General features: G+C 41.0%; 1 protein-coding gene across 1 annotated transcript in view; it reads left to right on the top strand.

Moving 5' to 3' along the window:
* LOC139464047 (dynein axonemal heavy chain 7-like) overlaps positions 1-12,251 on the top strand; it is a 92,624-nt gene that overhangs the window by 23,895 nt on the left and 56,478 nt on the right. The window contains exons 18-32 of the mRNA XM_071245572.1: positions 294-557; positions 1,316-1,464; positions 2,212-2,485; positions 3,177-3,283; positions 3,428-3,626; positions 4,596-4,949; positions 5,676-5,785; positions 6,527-6,695; positions 6,800-6,902; positions 7,794-7,921; positions 9,194-9,406; positions 10,002-10,235; positions 10,799-10,912; positions 11,175-11,324; positions 11,840-12,022. Of these exons, the coding sequence (XP_071101673.1) occupies positions 294-557; positions 1,316-1,464; positions 2,212-2,485; positions 3,177-3,283; positions 3,428-3,626; positions 4,596-4,949; positions 5,676-5,785; positions 6,527-6,695; positions 6,800-6,902; positions 7,794-7,921; positions 9,194-9,406; positions 10,002-10,235; positions 10,799-10,912; positions 11,175-11,324; positions 11,840-12,022 (2,751 nt within the window). The remainder of the gene's footprint in view (positions 1-293; positions 558-1,315; positions 1,465-2,211; positions 2,486-3,176; positions 3,284-3,427; positions 3,627-4,595; positions 4,950-5,675; positions 5,786-6,526; positions 6,696-6,799; positions 6,903-7,793; positions 7,922-9,193; positions 9,407-10,001; positions 10,236-10,798; positions 10,913-11,174; positions 11,325-11,839; positions 12,023-12,251) is intronic.

Genomic DNA, 12,251 nt, shown 5'->3' with positions numbered 1-12,251 from the left:
TTAAAAAATGAACTTTAGAATTGTAAAAGGAATAAGGATGCGAAAAATGGGAGCAAGATAGAAGCACAAGAACAACACTGGCATTCAACTGTGACTTCACATCGACATGACATCATAGCGAGAACGATAAAGAAAAATTGTGGGATGGCATATTTCTGCAGCAAGTCAAACAGTATCCCACCTGTAAAAGATTCCTGTCTATGCGCACATTTTGATTGCAATTCGAAGAATTTGGTATTGTCCTGAAATAATATTCCTGAGATTGTCCTACATAAATTCCTCCATGTTTGCAGGTGAAAGGCAAAGTGGAAGAGTTCAAGGAACACATGCCGCTTGTCCAGACCATCTTCAACCCCGGCATGAGGGATCGGCATTGGGACCAGGTGTCAGATATTGTCGGCTACACCATCCGTCCCGACGACTCATACTGCCTGTCCAAGTTTGTCGATATGAACCTGGATTCGTACATCACCAAGTTCGAGGGCATCTCGGAGGCAGCCAGCAAGGAGTACTCTCTGGAGAAAGCCATGGAGAGCATGAAGGGAGAGTGGGCTCCGGTAAGTTCTCTCCTTAACATTGATACAGGGCCACTCCGTGGGGATTATGGGTAGGAATCGGTCTTCAGCAAACCATGCTTTTCGTAACGGATGACCAAAAATATCGGGTGGTCAGTCTCATCGACTTGGTTGATAGCGTAACATTGTACCATGACATCATTGCTCATGATCTCAATCACTGGATTGTCTGAACCAGACTTGATTATTGACCGTCATATAGCTGAAATATTGAGTGCTTTAAACAACAAACATTCAACTATAAGGCCTTGTTTTTTAGTCCCAGCAAATAGCTGCAAACATGCTGATGTGGTGTTAAATCAATAATCACTCACTCAGTCACTCGTTATACAAAATAAAGACAAAAATCGGCAAAGCTCCGCAGTCTGATACTTGGTGTAAAGTGGAGAAAATTTAGTAAGTAAAGTTAAAAGTAAGTTAATAGACCCAACTTACCAGGACTGCCATTTGCCAGTCGCCTTTTCCCTCTTTAGTTGAGGTTACATCAACGTACTCGGGTGAAATCTTCTTGACAGGATTATCAAATGCATGGTTCAAATAATAGGAGTTATCAGGGAACAAATCCTGCTGTAGAATAGAAATCTGAATTGATGTCATTTGGTACTTTGTGATATGTAGCAGTAAGTCAAAAGGGTTGGGTCCGGTCAGCATTGAAATGTATTCAACATTTTCTGCATATAATTCTCCTTTTAGGCCACATTGTGTTGCAGTACATAACATCTCATACTGTGTGATTTCAGATTGAATTCACGATGATCCCGTACCGCGAGACTGGGACGTCCATCTTGTCCTCAATTGACGACATCCAGCAGCTGCTTGATGACCACATTGTCAAGACCCAGACAATGAGAGGCTCACCGTTCATCAAGCCGTTTGAGATGGAAATAAAGTAGGTTTCATGCAACCTTTTTGCATTTTAAGTCTTTAGTTAAGAAAAGTCAAAAGTTAATTGAAGTTTTAGAATACATTTGTAAATATCTCAGAACCATCAGTAAAAGGACCACATGATTTCTGTATGCTGAGAGGTACAAAAAACCTTTCTGACAGTTGCATACACTGTTAGCTCACTTTCAAAAAGCCCACAAGTTTCCAACGTCATTGCCCAAGAAGAAATATTCTCCTACATAAGACGCACAAAAGGCAGTTATCATGCCTTATAGATGCTGTGAAAATGTCACATGTTTCATGTTGGAATTTGGATGTACTGTTGGAAGTTATGTGGATATTTATCAATGCAACATTTGATCAGTAAAGTATTGAAGCACATAGAAACAGCATCACAAACATATTTGGTAACCAGTGTCCGAAATAACTGCCTGCCTTTCTGCCCGTGGCTGGTAACTTTTCTGTCGGGCTGTGTGAAATTTTGCTCCATCTGCCCACTTGTCTGTCAGATAATTTTACGACTACTTGCGTATTCAGTTGATTTTCAAATAATTATTTGCTTTATTTCAACCGAATCAAGATGCAATTTGTCTCTTATTTTTCACGATTTATCAATATTCATAATGTCTGAATGTAGGCAGGTAACTTTGAAGATGGGCAGGCAGAACTTATGGGTCATCTGCCGGACTATCTTGTTTGGTTTTAAAATGATTTCAAACACTGTTGGTAACTGAGCCTGATCTGGTGCTAGGGACTGGGAGTCGAAGCTGATGACTCTGCAGGACATCCTAGACGAGTGGCTGAAGGTGCAGGCCACCTGGCTGTATCTGGAGCCTATCTTCAGCTCCCCCGACATCATGGCGCAGATGCCTGAAGAAGGACGCAGATTCACCACCGTCGACAAGAACTGGCGCGACATCATGAAGTCAGCCATGATTGACAAGCATGTTCTGGCAGTACTTGACATTGACAAGATTCTAGAAAGGCTGAAGAAGTCCAATGAGCTTTTGGAACTCATCCAGAAGGTAATGTATTATGTGTGTGATAAGACCGAGGATGAGCCTTTAAGATCTCATACAAACCTGAGAAGAACTGTTTGATATTACTTTGTAAACAGACAGAAAAATCTGAAGCAACATTTGTCAACAATTTTATGTTTCAAACACACTTTTAATAAACCTTAGGAATCAGATGTAAAATATTTTTACTGAAAAAAAAGATTCTTAAAAGTATTGTGTTTTATCAGCGTATCTGTAGCCTTGAAGATTTTATGTTTAAAATACCCATGATTTTATGTATAAAAAACAAACCAGTTTTTTATACGTGATATCCTAGTTATTGCACAAGGTGGGGATTTTTTAAGACATAAAGACAATGTCAGGATAATGGGATGATGTCACCAGCTGTTTATGATTTGAAATAATATCATATTGTGATCTGGCAAGACAGATATTTTTAATGTTAACTAGATCCATGGTTAGAACAGACCCCAGGCTCCCTAATGCTGGCTGACTATTTGTTCAGGTGGTGAGGTTCAGTGACATGGTGGGTCATGCATCAGTGTCACTGATGGCGTGGGTCCTTCCTTATATATATATATATATATATATATACAAGCCATGGCGATGTATGGCCGGAATATTGCTGACTGTGCTGTCTAGATGGTATTTCTGGTTTATGTTTGTTACTTTGACATGGAATGTTGTATTTCTACAGGGCTTGAACGAATACCTGGAGAAGAAGCGACTTTACTTCCCCCGTTTCTTCTTCTTGTCCAATGATGAGCTGCTTGAGATCCTGTCGGAGACCAAAGATCCCACAAGGTAGCTATCAGTATTGCAGTATGGAAAGGATTGTCACAGATTTCAGTTTACAGTCTTTGTCAGTGGTACTCCATCAGTAATGTGAACAAATGTGTCCAATAATCAAGTACATATGATACAACCTACATCTTATCCTTTCATCAGAGTGCAGCCCCATCTGAAGAAATGCTTTGAAGGCATTGCATCTCTAGAATTCACGGATGTGTTGGATATCACCCACATGAAGAGTAGTGAAGGGGAGGTGGTTGAGCTACGCGACGTCATCTCCACGTCCAAGGCCCGTGGTCAGGTGGAGAAGTGGCTGCTTGAGCTGGAGAGCGACATGATAAGCTCTCTACACAAGGTAGAAAATTATAACATTTTACCTCTCTACACAAGGGGATATGACAGAATACCCATCCAATTTGGGGAATTATGATTGAGTCTCTGCATGATTGCGAATTATTGCATTGCAGTTTCTCTGAGGATGATTGCAAATTATTGCATTGCAGTTTCTCTGTGGATGATTTTGAATTATTGCATTGCAGTTTCTCTGTGGATGATTGTAAATTATTGCATTGCAATTTCTCTGTGGATGATTGTGAATTATTGTATGGCAGTTTCTCTGTGGATGATTGTGAATTATTGTATGGCAGTTTCTCTGTGGATGATTGTGAATTATTGCATTGCAGTTTCTCTGTGGATGATTGTAAATTATTGCATTGCAATTTCTCTGTGGATGATTGTGAATTATTGTATGGCAATTTCTCTGTGGATGATTGTGAATTATTGTATGGCAGTTTCTCTGTGGATGATTGTGAATTGTTGTATGGCAGTTTCTCTGTGGATGATTGTGAATTATTGTATGGCAGTTTCTCTGTGGATGATTGTGAATTATTGCATTGCAGTTTCTCTGTGGATGATTGTAAATTATTGCATTGCAATTTCTCTGTGGATGATTGTGAATTATTGTATGGCAATTTCTCTGTGGATGATTGTGAATTATTGTATGGCAGTTTCTCTGTGGATGATTGTGAATTATTGTATGGCAGTTTCTCTGTGGATGATTGTGAATTATTGTATGGCAATTTCTCTGTGGATGATTGTGAATTATTGCATTGCAGTTTCTCTGTGGATGATTGTGAACTATTGTATGGCAGTTTCTCTGTGCATGATTGGGAATTATTGAAATATGACTTTCTCTGTTCAAGGTTGAGAATTATTGTATGACAGTTTCTCTGTTAAAGGTTGGGAATTATTGTTTGACAGTTTCTTTGTGTTAGGTTGGGAATCATAATTGTAGTGTTCACTATTTCCCACTCTTACTTTGCAGGTTATTGGAGAATCTCAGGAAGCCTACTTGAAGACACCCAGGGGTGAGTGGGTGAGACACTGGTCTGGTCAAGCTGTCCTGTGTGTATCCCAGAAATACTGGACATCCTACATCCATGAGGCAATCAGGTCGGGCCAGAAGGCCCTGGCGGACTACCTGAAGGTCAACAATGAACAGATTGATGAGATTGTTGCCCTGGTCCGAGGCAAGCTTTCCAAGCAGCACCGTGTCACACTGCAGGCTCTGATCGTCATGGACGTCCATGCTAGAGATGTGTTGGCCCACCTGGTGGAGAGTGGCGTCTCCAATGAGCTGGACTTCAAGTGGTTGAGTCAGCTCCGCTACTACTGGGAGGTGAGTCGCTGATGGAGATACACAGCTGAAGACTTGTGGAATCAGCAGGATCCTTCTTGGGACTCCTTACACAGATGGGCTCACTTAGCACTTTCTTATCCCTCCACACGGAGTGGAAGGGGGATATAGGAATGGTGCTGTCTGTCTGTCCATCCATCCTTCTGTCATTCTGTCTTTTAGTCCATCTGTCACGTTTCATTTCCTGAGTAGAATTAAAAACTTATGAGAGATATCGTATCCTAACTTGGCACATAGTCTGAAAATGGCGATAGTGCCCCTTTCTGGAGTTGATCTTGAAAACCCTACAATATTTCTTCACCAAACTTGGCACATAGATAGGTCTATTGGTAAACTGGTGCCTTTTGATAGTTTGGGATTTTTTAACAAATCATTTTTCGAGTTTTCATATTTATGTCATATTGATGGGGAATATGAGTATTTCATGCTTGTTCATTCCTGTAAAAAATGACTTTTGGGTATCTTTTCTTTTCCTCCAAAGTCAGCAATATCACGACAGCCTGTAAATCTTTGAATCTGGGCCAGACTATGAGACTAGGATGACAAGCAACTTGACCACTTGAATTTCTGATATCCATGAAGATAATATGGATTTCAACTGTTTTAGTTCAGTCAATGTGATTTGTGTCTGTACAAAACATCACATTCATGGAACAAAAAGATAAAGCATATCACACTTCAGTGTAAACGTCTTCTTTGTGTTTTCAGGATAACCAGATGGTGACCCGAATGATCAACTCCATGCTGAAGTACGGCTACGAGTACCTTGGCAACACCGGACGTCTCGTTATCACACCTTTGACTGACAGGTGTTACAGGTGAGTTTACATCAGCCATGCATTACACATAGTGTGCCAGGATCCGCTGTTGACTGGGTTTGAATCTGAGATTTGCCCTGATTATGACTTTCAGAGGCCTGTGTTAATGCTGTTCCCTTTTGTTTCAATCTCTCATTCACTGCGATTTCAAGCATAGACCCAACTCTTTTACTTCACTTTTACTTCTGTAAAATAATATTTGTCTTTCCTTGTCATTAAGAAAGAAATTCCTGTGTATAATCAAGTAATCCAGCTGGCCAGTATGTAGTATGTAGTAGACTTGATTACTGTCTATTAGGGCTAGGTATTGCAGCCTGGAATTTGTATTGCAACATATTGACATAGACATTTACATGAATCATGTTGCTCAAAAACGAGATATTGTTGGCTGCTATGATGTCAGAAAATATGAACTATACAGTCCCAACACCAATATCACCAACCACCCCATCCCCACAACACCAACCCCTAATCCAACAACACTACCCACCCCCATCCTTCCCTTCCCATCCCCACCCATTCCCATCCATCCCAATCCATCCCCACCACTTCCCAGCCGTTTCCACCCCATCCCACCCCCATCCTACAAATCCCCATACTTCCCATCCCCACCCATCCCAACCCACCTCATCCCCATCTCATTCCCACCCATCCCCATCCTGACCAATCCCAATTCCTATGTTAAGTGACCAATTCCTACAGTAATGTCTCCAAGGGTATAGTGTAGTGTAATGTTCCCAGAACCCTGTTTGGAGCTCTACATCTTCACCTGGGAGGAGCTCCAGAAGGACCAGCTGGAACCGGAAAGACAGAGACCACCAAGGATCTGGCCAAAGCCGTTGCCAAACAGTGTGTCGTCTTCAACTGTTCAGATGGTCTCGACTACATTGCCCTGGGAAAATTCTTCAAAGTGAGTTGCACCAAAAGAATTTGATAGTTGTGAAAGACAAGTGACGAGTTTGCTGTTTGCTTGTGTGTTTGAGTAGAGATTGATCATGTATCTCTTACTTCCAGGGTTTGGCCTCCTGCGGTGCCTGGTCCTGTTTTGATGAGTTCAACCGAATTGACTTGGAAGTATTGTCTGTGGTGGCCCAACAAATCCTCACCATTCAGAGAGGTAAACCGTTGCAGTTGTCTCCCTTTGTATTTCATTTACTTGTGAAACTAGCTGAAAACAGTTTCTGTGTCAGTCTAGTGCAGTTGTTTTACAAGTTTTTACTCCCGGGATGAAATTATTCATGATAATCCAAGATGCGTGGTGCAGTATATTGACTATGCTACACAATACGACTCAGTTATCTGAACTTATATACCCCAAAACACACCTCCTGGACAGTGACAGGTTGGATTAATATCTGTGACCCACCAGGGAAAGGGACCTGATGGGTGCTAGGATACAGTTGTGCTATGATGTCATAAAGATGTTTCACGTCAACTTACTTTAGTGAAGATAGCCATGTGGGATGTCATGTATCTCTGTAATAAATGTTAATTGAAGCTTGTGAATTGTATTTTTGTGTTTCGAAGATGCTGTAGTTTTAAAATATAATGAAAATTCAAATGTAATTTTTCACACATAAAGTCACTTATCTCCATAGCAACTCAAGAGTTATGACTTGTATGTCCTTAGTAAAATATTCCAATCCTGGATGAGGAACTGTCAACTTTAATATATGAGGGACAAATTATCCAATTTGGGAGAAGGTTGTTTTTCTGAAACAATGAAGATAAATGTTGATTTCCGAAAACATCTATTGTTGGAACAGCGACAAGCTAAATCATTTGTGACCCCATGAAGATTACATGACGACATCTATAAGTTATTTGCGACACTGTCTTTATTTGATATTGTTTGTTATCGTCCTCTTTGGAAATATTGTAAACAATGGAACCGTTGTTGTGAACTAGCCAATCAGAATGCTCAGGGAGAATTCATCAAAATAATTTCACCTACTTTTGTGCCCTGCGGGTAATATGTTTACTTCAGTTGTTCAATGATTGTTTTCAGGTATCAGTGCTGGACAGGACACTCTGTTGTTTGAGGGGACAGAGATCCATCTTAACCCAACCTGCTCTGTCTTCATCACTATGAACCCAGGTTATGCTGGGCGTTCTGAGCTGCCAGACAACCTCAAGGTAAGCTTCAACATGGTCCTAGTGTGGGTGAAGAGCTTGGTTCAACATAGCCCTAGTGTGGGTGAGGATCTTGGTTCAACATGGTCCTAGTGTGGGTGGAGATCTTGGTTCAACATGGTCCTATTGTGGGTGAGGATCTTAGTTCAACATGGTCCTAGTGTGGGCGGAGATCTTAGTTCAACATGGTCCTATTGTGGGTGAGGATCTTAGTTCAACATGGTCCTAGTGTGGGTGAGGATCTTAGTTCAACATGGTCCTAGTGTGGGCGGAGATCTTAGTTCAACATGGTCCTATTGTGGGTGAGGATCTTAGTTCAACATGGTCCTAGTGTGGGTGAGGATCTTTGTTCAACATGGTCCTAGTGTGGGTGAGGATCTTTGTTCAACATGGTCCTAGTGTGGGTGAGGATCTTGGTTCAACATGGTCCTAGTGTGGGTGAGGATCTTTGTTCAACATGGTCCTAGTTGTGGTGAGGATCTTGGTTCAACATGGTCCTAGTGTGGATGAGGATCTTAGTTCAACATGGTCCTAGTGTAGTTGAAGATCTAAATTCAACATGGTCCTAGTGTGGATGAAGATCTTGGTTCAACATGGTCCTAATACAGGTGGGGTTCGAGGGACATATAGGTGCTCGGTATCCATCGTTGACGTAACACCTGACTTGTGATCGGGGCATTACAGTGTAACCTGGATGATTCCGATGGTGCTCTGACAACTGTCTGGTGGTCATTGTGTATGACATTGATGATTGTGTGTCCAATATGTTGATGAATGTTTATGCTATCAACCAATGGTTTGTCTGGTCCAAACTTGATAATTCTAGGCCATCGTGATATAGCAGTAATTGCTCGACAAAATGTACCCAAACAAAAAAATGCTTTTTCAATTTTTAGAAGTATCGTATCAGGTAAAACTGCACAGCAGAATTTTCACACTGTGAACAACATTTTGTGACATCAATATATTGTGTATCCAAGGTCCACTTTAAGGTATTACTCTTAGCCTTGTACACTCTTTTAGGCAGTTAGGTCATCCAGTGGCTAAGGCCTTTACTTGCCATCTGAAGGCCTGGGTTCGATTCTGTACATGGCTACATTGTATATAACCCACTACTGGTGTCCCCTGGCGTGTTATTGCTGGAATTATGCTAAAAGAGCCGTTAAACCATATTCACTCACTCCCGCACTGTACAATATCACAGTGTATTGGTTACATGAAAGGGGAAAACATTTGTATTTTATATCTCTTGCTGATTGTTTCGTCTACTTGCAGGCTTTGTTCCGGACTGTGGCCATGATGGTGCCAGACTACGCCCTGATTGCGGAGATCTCGCTGTATTCCTGTGGCTTTGTCCAGGCCCGCCCACTGTCGGTGAAGATTGTGGCCGTGTACAGATTGTGCTCGGAGCAGCTGTCTTCACAACATCACTATGATTACGGCATGAGAGCCGTCAAGTCTGTGCTCACTGCTGCTGCAAACTTAAAGGTACAGTCGTCATTTTGACTGAGCAGTTATGATTTAGCCTGTCTGATTTTGGTAGTTTTTAAATGTTCATTTCGATTAGGTACTGAATTATAAGGTATATGTCTTAAACTGTGTATGTTATGGTGTGTCAAACAATCCATTAGTCAAAGAAGATCCAGGTTAGAATTTTCTTCAGCAACCCATGCTTGTCATAAGAGGCAACTAACAGATCAGGTGATCAGAGTTGCTGACTCTGTTGATGCATGTCATCGTATCCCAAATACATAGATCGATGTCTTGTCTTTTCCAGAATCGATTTTTTACAGACCGCTGAAATATTGCAACCAACAAAACAATAGGTCAAGGTCAATTAATGATAATACAAGGTTACTCTGATGAACCTAGGGGAGACAACTCTTGAAAGTCTGTAAAATAGATAAGGATGAATAATCAGAAAAATTGATTATTAAATGCTGGATTTATAAATAAAAGATGGATCTATGAATTGGTTATTGAAATGACAAGTGCCTGATGACGGAATTATGAAGTGTTATTTAATAAATGAACTAGTATATGAGGAATAAAGGATGAATGAATCTTGTTTAATCTTCTCCAGCTGAAATACCCAGATGAAGATGAGAATATCCTGATGTTGCGATCCATCATTGATGTCAACCTACCCAAGTTTCTCAACCACGACTTGCCGCTGTTCCACGGCATCACGTCCGATCTGTTCCCCGGCATCAAACTGCCGACCCCAGACTACGAGGTCATCAACCAGGCTGTGGCCGAGGTCTGCACCAGGATGAACCTCCAGTGCACAAACTTCTTCCTGGAGAAGATCCAACAGGTTTGTACTCCAGTTCACAGTCATTTCATTGTACTGTGTCATCAAAGTTGGATTTAGCATATACTTGACTATAACAAACCTGTTGTTAATTTTGCTTCACAAATATGATGAACTTACTTCAGGTGTGACACACTGACTTTAAGGTCTTTTTGTTATTAAGTAAAACAATTGTCATCAAGTATGGTAGGGTTAGAAATTAAGTTGCTTTTTTATCTGTGGCAATGATCTACGTCTACCTAATGGTAAATGTGATAGCCCACAAGGAAATGTCATTTGTTCTTCCAGAGTTTGAATGATTTTGATTAGAGGACTTGAGTTGATTATAAACTATTTGTGTTGTCTGTTACCATGGCTCATGTGCACACTGACACATGTTTTCTCAAACTTCTGTATCATCACCATTGTTCCTTATCAGCTCTTGTCTCAAACTATGGATGTCTCATGTTGTTTCAACTGGAGCCATCCTTGGTTTAATTGAACATATTTTCCAGTTAATGAAGTGTTGAAGATGGATGGATGGATGGATGGATGGATAGATGATGTTTCCTGATTATGTTTTGTAGATCTACGAGATGATGATTGTGCGTCACGGTTTCATGATTGTGGGAGAGCCATTCGGTGGCAAGACGTCAGCGTACCGAGTCCTGGCAGCGGCTCTGGGAGACATCCATGAGAAGGTATAAAAGCACCAGCTACATGTTGGAGTTGGTGAGATATAATTAGAGAACAACCGGACAAACATTACAGATAGTATGGCCTGTGTGAGTTAGAGTGTAGGTGAGGGGCAGTTATATCAACTCTTGAAGGTTAGATAGATTTGATGTAAAACACACTAATTCATTGACCTTTTCCTTATAAATTCTGAAGCAAGTCTTTAATTGCTACTTGTACCATTGTGGTTGCAATCAGTGGCTAACTCAGCTTGGTGTTTCTGTGCAGGGTCTGTTGGAAGAAAATAAGGTTCAGATTATTGTCATCAACCCGAAGGCCATCACCATGGGACAGTTGTACGGTCAGTTTGACCCTGTGTCCCACGAGTGGTCAGACGGTATCCTGGCCGTGTCATACAGATCCTTCGCCACATCCACAGTGAGTACTCTAAACATGACATCAGTCATTTGACCCTTGAATAGCTGCAGTCTGAAGTTGTTATCACAAGTCAGTGAATTTGATGCCTCAAATCCCTCTATGTCTTTTTTGCTTTGAAATCCTTTTCAGCAATTATATTATGACAAAGAGTAGTTATGAACATGTAGATGATCTGAAAAGGAGTTCCTGTCGACACTAAACTTGGACCTTTTGAAGATGTAAAGAAAGTTAAGAGTATTCTTAAAAGAGTGTGTATTTGCCTTGAACTTAAAAGGTGAGTTAATAACCCAAATACTCTATAGGAAAATCAGTTTTAGTACAAAGAACTTTAAGTGAGGAAATACCTTTAAAAACCAGACCCTTGTTCCACAAAGTAATCTTAGGATTGTGCTGATCAGAAGCTGTATGTTCTACTTGTGGTGAATTGGTCCTTAGTGAAGTGGGACTCTATCACAGGAGGATCTTTTCTGCAAAGTATTCATTTTGAATTTCGAACTATGCTCCTCTTCCCTCAGACCCCAGACCGTAAATGGCTGATCTTTGATGGTCCCGTTGATGCAATCTGGATCGAGAACATGAACACCGTGCTGGACGACAACAAGAAGCTGTGCCTGATGAGTGGCGAGATCATCCAGCTGGCCAACACCACCAACCTCATGTTCGAACCCATGGACCTCGAGGCAGCCTCCCCCGCCACAGTAAGTCTGTTGATCATAAAGTTTAGGTTTGGGGAATGACTCTCGGGTAATTTCCGTTCTATTTTTAGATACTCAAGTCAATCCCTAAATGTTCAGACCTGACTGAGAGTCATTATATGTTTCTGTCGAAAGTCATATGATTGCTTCCCAGGCATTGAATATGGCTGAAATGTTTGCTTTATGTAATGAAACTTTTTAAAGGCCACAGTCTTTCAACTGAAACATTTGT

This window comes from Haliotis cracherodii, unplaced genomic scaffold (genome assembly GCF_022045235.1).
Source record: "Haliotis cracherodii isolate W230 unplaced genomic scaffold, xgHalCrac1.p SCAF_16, whole genome shotgun sequence".
Classification (NCBI taxonomy): Eukaryota; Metazoa; Mollusca; class Gastropoda; order Lepetellida; family Haliotidae; genus Haliotis; species Haliotis cracherodii.
The sequence above is the reverse complement of the archived record's forward strand: the minus strand, read 5'-3'. Positions and strand labels throughout refer to the sequence as shown.